General features: G+C 32.2%; 2 protein-coding genes across 3 annotated transcripts; one reads left to right on the top strand and one right to left on the bottom strand.

Moving 5' to 3' along the window:
* LOC110262613 lies at window positions 606-1,604 on the top strand. Its single transcript, XM_021102999.1, has 2 exons — window positions 606-1,171; window positions 1,258-1,604. Exons 1-2 carry the CDS (start codon window positions 932-934, stop codon window positions 1,516-1,518), a joined length of 501 nt encoding a protein of 166 aa, XP_020958658.1. The 5' UTR covers window positions 606-931; the 3' UTR covers window positions 1,519-1,604.
* Window positions 1,699-3,896, bottom strand: LOC110262612. Of its 2 annotated transcripts, XM_021102998.1 has the most exons (4): window positions 3,834-3,896; window positions 2,961-3,552; window positions 2,439-2,878; window positions 1,699-2,266 (listed from the first exon to the last, which is right to left on the bottom strand). In XM_021102998.1, exons 2-4 carry the CDS (start codon window positions 3,535-3,537, stop codon window positions 1,943-1,945), a joined length of 1,341 nt encoding a protein of 446 aa, XP_020958657.1. In that variant the 5' UTR covers window positions 3,538-3,552; window positions 3,834-3,896; the 3' UTR covers window positions 1,699-1,942. The 2 variants fall into 2 exon arrangements, with proteins under 2 accessions (XP_020958657.1, XP_020958656.1); XM_021102997.1 differs by having other exon boundaries at window positions 2,961-3,889.

Below are 10,313 nucleotides of genomic sequence, written 5' to 3'. Positions count from 1 at the left end.
TTTCAGTTTTTTAATTTATTGGTACAAAATAATATATATAAAAAATGTACAAAACTAATAATAATATATAAATTCTGTTAAAATAATATAGAAATATAGAATATTTAAAGAAAATTATACCAAAATGCAAAAGGAGAAAAAAAAAAGAAAGAAAATAAATAAATAAGGGCATAAGCTAAGGAAAACATGTATTTTAATTTGAATACTCAGTTGAAAATTATTTATATACGTAGATATTACTCATATATTATATCTAAGACCAATTAATTAGCGAGATTAATATGAATTTATGTGTTGAAAATGGAATCACTTTTAAGGGGCATATCTGATATAAGATAACCTATTTAGAACATATATATGCAATATGTTCAGTGAAATTACTTACTATATATGTTACACGTGCAAATTTAATTGTTGTTTAATTTTATTTTATTTTTTTTTGTAATTTTCTAGAATAATGCATTCGAACTTCCTTCCACCTTAGTGGGGAAGAAATTAAAGATGGTCAAAACTTGTAGGGTGGATTGCCCGTTCAACATTGCATTCAGAATTTAAAGTTTTAGATAGGTCTTGGTCCTCTGGCCAATGGCCCTTTTAATTTAGGGAAAAAGACAAATAGGTCCCTGACTTTTTAAGTTTTTGACAAATTCATCCCTGACAAAATTTAAATACAAAAAAGTCCCTGACTTTAACAAACGGAGGACAATTTAGTCCTTCCGTCTATTTCCCTCTCACACATCAAACGGAACAGGCTGACGTGGCTATAACGGTGTCCAGGTGTCCGTTACGGTGCCACGCTGGAAGGAAAAAAAGATCGAAGGACAAATAGGTCCTTACTGATCAAAACGACGTCGTTTTGATAAGGTAACCCTAATGAGATTTAAACTGGGTTTTCTGAAGTAACATACGCAGCACCTGTTCAGATTTGTTCATGGTGGTGTTGCTTAAATTGATGGCCAGTGATGGAAGCTCATCAATCAAGAGACAACGCGGAGGTGTTAGCAGACGACAGGAAGGCTCTTCTATAAATGCAGATCCATGTTCAGTTCAAGCTGGGGATGAGAAAGATTGCATCGCTCCAAAATGCTTCTGCGGGATGTATGCGATATTTTACATGTCGAAGACAAATGCCAACCCAAACAGACTATTCTTCGGATGCCCATTCTTCAAGGTAAGCTCACAATTTTTCGTGTATACGGATGAAGTGGAGAGTTTTTTTTTTACCAACATATTTTCATACTATCTGAATTGATTTAGGTGAAACAACCATATTGTAAATTCTTTGTGTGGGTTGATGACCATGTTGGAAGAATTGGGTGCATGGAGCCAACAAAAGAATTGGGTGACAATCAGAGCTTAAATGTTGAAGAACATTTTGGGAAGTCTGAATTGGAGAACAGAATGGCTGATCTAGAGCAAAGGATAAATTACCTAGAGAACAAGAAAAGCAGTAACTTCTGGGTCATAGTTCTAAACTTGATTGTTGTAGTTGTTGGTCTTTGTTTATTTAGGGTATGAAAAATATGAAAAAAATGTGGATTGTAATGAATTATATCTGTTAACTATTTTAGCTAATATAAATGAAAGAAAGAAGATTTTAATTATCTATATCTTGTTGGCTTGAAATAGATATAGAATGTGTGTAACATACATGTTTACTTTTAAGAGATGAACCTAAATCAGAAAGAAGCCATATATAATTCATTCAATCAATAATAATTCATTCATTCAACCTAAACCATATTATAGGAATATTGTCATACCACAACATAATAACATCTAGGATAAGTAACTGTAGCAAGTATATCAGCCCGCAGATTCCAAAATACAAATTCATAAGCAACTAAATTGGCTAAAATAAAGTTTGCCAATATGTATTACAACCAACTATTGCAGCGAAAAACTAATTTTTTGTTTCCAAAATAAGTCTGGAACAAGCACGTCACTTTGTTTGGTTCTTGAAGCCTGGATTTGGTATAAACTTGAATAGTCCTGTTGTGGCAGAAGTTGTTGCTGCCAGTGTCTCCTTTGATACTCCTCCACTAGATGTTGTTGTCACACTTGTTGAAATTTGTGGAGCAACTTGAGTCTGAGTTGTAGTTGGTGCAGGTGGCCTTTTGATTGGTTGCTTTGGCCTAAATTTAGCTGGTTTTTTGAAATGAGTATGTTTTGTTGTCTTGATTGGTGCTTGGTTGAATGGTGCTGCATGTGAAGAAGTGTCCTGTGCTTGTTCAGCTGGAGCTGCCTGTTGTGTATTCTGGCCAGCCTACAACATTTATAATGAAGACACATAAATCCTTTAACATTTATAATGAAGACACATAAATCCTTTAACATTTATAATGAAGACACATAAATCCTTTAACATTTATAATGAAGACACATAAATCCTTTATCATTCATAACGAGGACAACTAAATCCTCACGTGCTTTGTTACCTCAGGCTCTGGAGCAGATTGGGATAATGGAAGTTCCACTAGTGCCTGACTACTTGAGTTCTGGTGCTTTGGTTTCCTGGTTTTAGGCTTCCAGTTAGGATTAGATGGTGCTCCCTTGCATGTCTTGTAGTTGTGACCCTTCTCGCCGCACTTGCTACATGTTATGCGAAATGTTTTTCTTACCTTGTCCCCTTGGATCAAATCCTCTACTGGATCCTTCTTTCTTTTATGCACCTTTGGCCTACCAATGGGCCTCTTGATAGGTGGAGGAGTTGGCTTGATATAACCTGTTCTATGCCAATATTCTTCACTGGGAACTGGTTGGATTGAGTGTGCATAAGTCAGATAGATGGACTCCATGCAAAGCCATTTGTGCACATACTCTTCTGGCTTATCATGCTTCTTCCTAATAGCAGCAATCGCATGAACACAAGGCATTCCTATAATTCCAAAATCACATAAGCAATCTAGAATACATTACTTAGCAAAACAAGTTTTCAATCAAAGAGTAAGTAAGTCAACCTGTTAGTTGCCACATGTTGCATGAACAAGTATGCTTCATCAAATCAACATCAACTTTTGATGCTTTGCGACTCACTTCAAACCGCTTCCTCTCGTTGTCACCTGTCCATACTGCATTCCATCTGTTGCTGGGCTTAATCAATCGGCCAAGTCTTTTTTGCTGTACGGGAGCAAGCTTTCCAGGATAATTTGATAGTAGAGTGATATGCTTCGTCATTCTCCGCATGACATAACAGCGCAACTCTTCACACATTGTAAGAATGGGCTTCACTCTGTACTTTCCTATTTTGGCATTCCAGGATTCACACATATTATTTGTCAAAGAATCAACCTTGGGGCCATGGTTAAGGTAAGCCTTCACCCACACCCGAGGATCAAATCTTGTAAGATACTCCCACGCCTCTTCATTAATCTTCTTAAGCTTTTCCATAGTCTCTACAAACTCAGGAGGGGTTGAACAACTTGCACACTCCCAAACCACATCTCTGACTTGCAGATCCTTAAATCGGTTGATGAAGTTTTTCCACATATGCATCACACAATTACGATGTGGTGCTTCGGGCATCACCTCTTTCATTGCTTCAAGAAGACCCTGAAAGTAGCAGAATATCATCTCAAAATAAACAAAAAAGCATTAAAAAGTGTGATGTAGTTCACAGAATGTTGAAGAGTAAAATACAGGAACTTCAACAATAGTGTACAAGGGTATATCAGCAAGTGAAAAATTAATGCAGCAGCCCCTGCCTTGGCTAATGAGAGTAAAAGCTTGTTCATTGATTAAAACACCATCTAACACATTAGCAAAGGCAATTCACATAGGTACAGGTCTAATATAATAAACATTCATCCAAAGGCTTATTTCATAGAACGAACATGACACTGTCATATGAAGAGAGCTCCACAATCCAAATTAAAGATCAGCACCAACACTTTAATTAGTTGTAGCTAAATATCTGGTGTAAGTCTCAATAACTCAAGTTTATAAATTTTTGAAAAATTAAATCAAATGCATAAATAAAGTAATGTTAATAAACAAATGCCAAGTAATGTTGACTAATGCTAACTAACCTTGGCTAATGTTAACTAATGCTAACTAATATTGACTAATGCTAACGCTAACTAACCTTGGCTAATGTTAACTAATGCTAACTAATGCTAACTAATGTTGACTAATGCTAACGCTAACTAACCTTGGCTAATGTTAACTAATGCTAACTAATGTTGACTAATGCTAACTAATGCTAACTAATGTGATAAAACTTAGAGATTGCAATTTAGTAAAAAAAAGTTAGAAACAGAACAACACTTAATTTCTGCATAATTTTATAAACCAAAAGCCTCATAATATAAGCATAATGAACTAGATTTCAGAACATAAGGATAAACAAATATATTACTAACTTTTTGTTGATCCGACATAAAGTTCCATCCATGCACACTTGCATTCCCAAGATCTTCTTGTAAGAGAGTTAAAAACCATTTCCATGACTCCTTTGTTTCTGATCCGACAACAGCATAAGCAATGGTATAGAAATGATTATTGGCATCTTGGGCAATCGCTGAAAGTAACTGTCCACCAAAGTACCCCTTGAGAAAGCATCCATCCAAATATATTAAAGGTCTACAGCCACTCTTGAAGCCTTTTTTGCATGCATCCAGGCATATATATATCTTATCAAACACTGGTGGGGATTGTGGAATTGGAATCACTTCTAAGAGTGCAGTAGATCCAGGGTTGCTGCGTAAGAGTTCGAATAGATAATCCCTCAGCTTTCCATATTGCTCACTCTCGCTTCCGACAATTCTGTCTCTTGCCTCCTTTAGTGCCCTGTAAACCATCTTATCATTAGGGTGTATCCCAAACTCATCTTTCAGAAAATCACTAGCCTCCTTCCTAGTCATCTGAAGATGGATAGCTAGCCTTTTTTCAATTTTGTTGCTCAGCCAGTGTTGGTCAGCAGCATTACTCCCCATGTCCCTTGCACATGTATGCTCAGATTTAAAAGTTTTAACCTGGAAGCACCTAAGAGAATTATTGTAGGATACATGTACAACCCATGGACATTCTTCTCCTTTGCAGCCCACCCGAACCCTTTCTTTATCATTTTTAATCCACTGAAGCTGCCTACCCTCAGATATGAACAAGTCCTTCACCACTTCTTTAAAATCATCAAGAGTTGCAAACTTGGTGCCTACTTCAAAGTGGCCTTCTCCAAATCCATACTCATCATTGAACTCGGGCCAGTGTTGCTTCTCAGCTTCTTCATCAGAGAAAACAGGGGTATGCAAATCCTCTGAATGGTATTCATAATCATACTCTGAATCAGTGCAGCTTGAGTGTTGGTCAGACCCATTACTAGGCCCACTACTAGGCCCACCAGTTTTCAACGAAGGCCCAGCTCGTTGGTCTACACTGGGTCCAACACCTGGTTGTACATTGGGAAGTTCTCCACCAATATTTGATCTATTCTTCCTTGGTGCATCCTGCCTCTTTAGTGGATCCTTCTTCTTCTTCTCTTTCATTTTCCTCTTTGGTACAGCCACTTTTTTTCCCTTGTAAGTCATACTTCTCTTTTTGTTGGTACGTTTCTCTTCTCCACTGCTATTCTCATCATCACTATCATCATTATACCCCGGAGGTGGAGGTTTGTAAGGTTCATCCTCCGTACTCTCGTAGCCGTCATCAGAGGAGGATGTCATCAGATTATCACAGATGTCATCTAGTTCTATAGACTCAACATTTCCAGTTCCTGCATTCCCGCCTCCTGCTTCTTCTACATACTCAGGTTCATTGACAACATGATCAAAGTAAACATGAAACTCATCTTTTTCTTCATTCTTAATCAAATTGTCACACAATTCACGAATCCCATTATCCCCTGTTAAACGATGAAACCCAGATTCTATATTACTGGCTGTACTATCAAATCAGTATATTGCCTTGTAGCCAGGATACCCTAAACCCTCATACAACTTCACCAAATCACCAAAGTTTATAAAATCTATGTCCATCTCTGGAAATTTTTCTACTTTTTCATTCACATAAACAAGTCTCCCATCACCATTCCTCACAAACTTTCTTCCATGGTGAAAAACAGGAATTACATATCTATCAGTCATCTGTAATTTTCAAACAAAAAAAAATCAACCCACAATGCATAGAACCCTCAGAATCTTTCAAATGAAGACAAAATAACATTTTTCAAATAGATTAAAACAGAAAGCAACCATAGCAGAATGCATTTACATGCATCACACCATACACTAAATGGAACTCTAACGCGAATGCCATCATGAACGTTGTGGACTTGCTTACCTTGATTGATGATTGAACTTCTTCAGCATACGAACTAAGTCTCTCCTACTCCACCTTCTTCGATGACACTTCAGTTTCGAGCCACAGGGAAGGAAGCTCTGGCTTGATGAAGGGGTTAGGGCAGTATATGGTAATTTCTGTGTTGGCAAAGGGTTTTTATTAAGAATTGATTACCTTATCAAAACGACGTCGTTTTGATCAGTAAGGACCTATTTGTCCTTCGATCTTTTTTTCCTTCCAGCGTGGCACCGTAACGGACACCTGGACACCGTTATAGCCACGTCAGCCTGTTCCGTTTGATGTGTGAGAGGGAAATAGACGGAAGGACTAAACTGTCCTCCGTTTGTTAAAGTCAGGGACTTTTTTGTATTTAAATTTTGTCAGGGATGAATTTGTCAAAAACTTAAAAAGTCAGGGACCTATTTGTCTTTTTCCCTTTAATTTATACGTAACACTCTATCTAATTGTTCCCTGTTAAATATTTATTTGAAATTAAAAGTATAATTAAAATGGTTGAATTTATGAAAATAGAAAAAATAATTTATAAAATTACATTTGAATAATTATTCTCTCGTCCATTACTTAGGGATATGTCTTGACAAAATTAATATTATATTAATGATTTAAACCATTTTTTGGATTTCATAAAATAGTCTTTTTTTTCCTCTATATATTTTTACTTTAGTCCAATAACATTTAAGTGTCTTAACTTTAGTATTTACTATTTAACACTAGTTAGCTCCGTTAATTTGTTCCATTAAGTATTGATACAATAAGTTAAATGTTGACACATCTTATTCTTATCATACTATTTAAAAAAAAAAAAAATCACTTTTAGCATTGAACAGAGCAATTGAACGACATAGACCAAAATAGAAATCTTATAAATTTTACTGGATTAAAACCAAAAGAAAAAAATTTATATATAGGACGAAAAACTGATATTAATTTGTTAAGTAAAATAATTTTTTAATAATGTAGAATTAATTATTTATAAAAGTAATAAGAGTAATTATTCGAATTAGTCCATAAAATTTTTAAAATGAAACACTTTAATCCTCTAGAATTTAAAATATACAAAATAATTTTCAACATTTATTTTTATTACATAATACGATTTTTTTTTCTATTAGTCACTAGTAGTGATGCTGACATAAAATATTAATTGACACGTAATCATAAAGTATTTATGTATGTGAATAAATTATAAATTATTTTGAAAAGACATTATTTTTAAAAAAATTAAATAATTTAAAATAAATGAACTCATATTTATTTTTGATAGTACAAAATTTTAATTTAATTTGTAGATATCATATTCTATGATCATTCTTTAATAATGAAAAAAAAATAAATTAGATAATATTCTTTGAAGAAATGAGAGAACTCCCATTTAACATAAAAAATTTTATATAAACAATTAGAAATATTTGTATAAATACTTATGAAGGCATTATTTTAGAATTAACTTGCGTCTAATGCAAATTAAGTTATTTCGAAATTTAAATTTGTAAGTTTTGATCAATTACAAGGTCAATGTGGATCATTTACAAAATTTCAATAATATGAAACTCCTAATACTTTATAATATTTGAAAAAAAAATCTTGGCAAATTCAAGTGTTTTTTTTTATGTTTCTTAAAAAATTCTGAGAATTTACTAGTTGTAATGTTGTAAAAATAAACTTTTATTTGAAATTGTTTGTGCTACTAAAATTAGTAATTGTGCCCAAAAAAATAAATTTTTTAACTTAGAAATATTTTTAAAGTTTATTTTATAAAATATTAAAAATATTCTAATGGACTATTATTTTAAAAATTTAAAAAATTTTTTAGAAATCGGATTGAGAATTTTAAAATTTTCTGAGAACTGTTGTGTACTTCACTCTGAAGATTGACTATGTGAATATTTAACAGTTATGTGTGTGAATTAATATTTTATATCAGTAATCGTTTTTAGTGACTAATGGAAAGGAATTATATTGTCTAACAAACCTAAATATTAGGGATTGTTCTATATATTTTAAAATATAAAAAGAGATAATATTCAATTTAGTTCCTGAACTTGTACGCGAGCCTTAATTTAGTCTCTAAAATTTTAATTGCCTCTATTTAGTCTCTGACTTTGCGAATGTGACTCATGTTAGTCACTCGAATAATTTTCGACACACAAACATTAAGGTTGTGTTTGTTTTTAGAGACAGGACAGAACATGACACTGAAACGGAGACAATAGGACAGAGACACTAAAAATTATCTTTTGTGTATTGTGTTTGGATACGATGGACAAGACACTAATGTAATGTCTAGTATTATGTTTGGATACACATGGACAAGACTAAAATATTATATGAAATGACTAAAATGGCCCTATGATTCTAAATTTTCTACATCAATACAAATTAATTTAATAAAAAATAAAAGAATTATCTACCCCCAATAAAAAATTCTACAGAAAGGAGAGAGTACCTGGAAAAGAAAGAGATAGAGAAAGAACAGGAAGAAAAAAGTATCTCTGAACAACGCAATAGGAAAAATAAGAAGGGGTAATAGCGAAAAAAAAAAGAAAACAAAATTTATAAAATTGTCTGTGTCCACTCTTCCAAATCCTGTGTCCATTATTGTCCTTCGTGAAAGAGTGGACACAAAAGTATAAAAAACTGTCTCGGACAATATGTACACTGTCCATGTCTCTGCTTCCAAACACTTTTTAAACAAGTGTTGTCCATGTCTCCGTGTCCTGCCCCCCAAAAACAAACGCTACCTAGCTAACGTGGATAGCCGGATACCACGTTAGACTTTATAAAACGTCGTCATTTTTATTTTGGTATTCTAAAAGCTGAAAAAACATCATAAACTGTGTTTATTAAAAATTTTCTTCCCAAAACAAGTAATCCGGCATCAATTTTGGACAATTTGAGGTCAATATTAACCAAAACGACAGGGGTGAAGTTAGATAAAATATTAGAGGGAGACAAAAAATATTTATACAATAAAATAAAACTAAAATAAAATTTTAAAAAAGGCTAAACTGAAATTTACATATAATTTATATGTAAAAAATTAAAATTAGGAGGTCATTATTCCCCTTTCTCACTATGTGACTGTGTCACTGCAAAATGATATATTTTATAAGTTTTAGTATGGTATTTGACTATCTATGTCAGGACTCTAAAAGTATTTGTGTATCAGAAATTGTCCAAATAATTAATGTGACGTTTATAAAATTTAAGAATTAAATAGAGATAATTAAAATTTTAAGAATTAAATTAAGAGTCACGTATAAATTTAAAGATCAAATTAAATATTAATTCATTTAAAAGACTAAAGTGTTTTATTTTAGAAACTTAAATAAATATTTTAGAGTATTATTTTTTTATATTTTTAAAAGTGAATTAATTTAAAATGATAATTTATATTTAAATTGATAGATAAAATGAAAATAATTTTATATTAAAAAGATAATGTCATCTTGATAAAAAATTAAAATTTTATCGTTTGTATAATTATCTTGATAAAATAATTAAAAATAATGTAAAATTTTAATTAATTTGAGACTAAATATTAAAATGATAAATCTTATTTTTAGTTTTAAATCACTATGTATAATATAAAATCTAATAAATTTTAAAATGAAATCAAACTTAAACTAACATGAAAGATATTCTAGTTAGCTTTTAAATTACTTTGATGAATGCTGACTTTTTCTTTTCTTTTTTTGTATATGATGAATGTTCTATTTAGCACCAAAAATAACATTTTAAAAAATTTATTAGAAGAATAAAATATTTTTCAATAATACAAGCGAGTAAATGGCATAAGCTAATTTATTCAATTAAGTTTCTATGAATAGAAGGTAGGAAAAATAATTTACTAAATTAATAACATAGGTTATGAGTTATGACATCTTGATTGGAGTTAATCATGTTATCTCAAGATATCTAACTGCATTTATTTATTTATTTAAAAGAGAGTGAGAACTATATAGGAGGGAGTAGATTTTTTTTAGTAGAAAAAAAATTGGATAGTCTTCAGTATA

Source organism: Arachis ipaensis, chromosome B05, assembly GCF_000816755.2.
Source record: "Arachis ipaensis cultivar K30076 chromosome B05, Araip1.1, whole genome shotgun sequence".
In the NCBI taxonomy this organism is placed as follows: Eukaryota; Viridiplantae; Streptophyta; class Magnoliopsida; order Fabales; family Fabaceae; genus Arachis; species Arachis ipaensis.
This window is presented reverse-complemented; position numbering and strand designations above follow the sequence as displayed.

Coding starts and splice junctions, on each gene's coding strand:
- LOC110262613 (XM_021102999.1), top strand. CDS start 932: ATGGTGGTGTTGCTTAAATTGATGGCCAGTGATGGAAGCTCATCAATC. Junction 1,172..1,257: donor TCGGATGCCCATTCTTCAAG/GTAAGCTCACAA, acceptor GAATTGATTTAG/GTGAAACAACCATATTGTAA.
- LOC110262612 (XM_021102997.1), bottom strand. CDS start 3,573: ATGATATTCTGCTACTTTCAGGGTCTTCTTGAAGCAATGAAAGAGGTG. Junction 2,879..2,960: donor CAACATGTGGCAACTAACAG/GTTGACTTACTT, acceptor TTGGAATTATAG/GAATGCCTTGTGTTCATGCG. Junction 2,267..2,438: donor AATCTGCTCCAGAGCCTGAG/GTAACAAAGCAC, acceptor TAAATGTTGTAG/GCTGGCCAGAATACACAACA.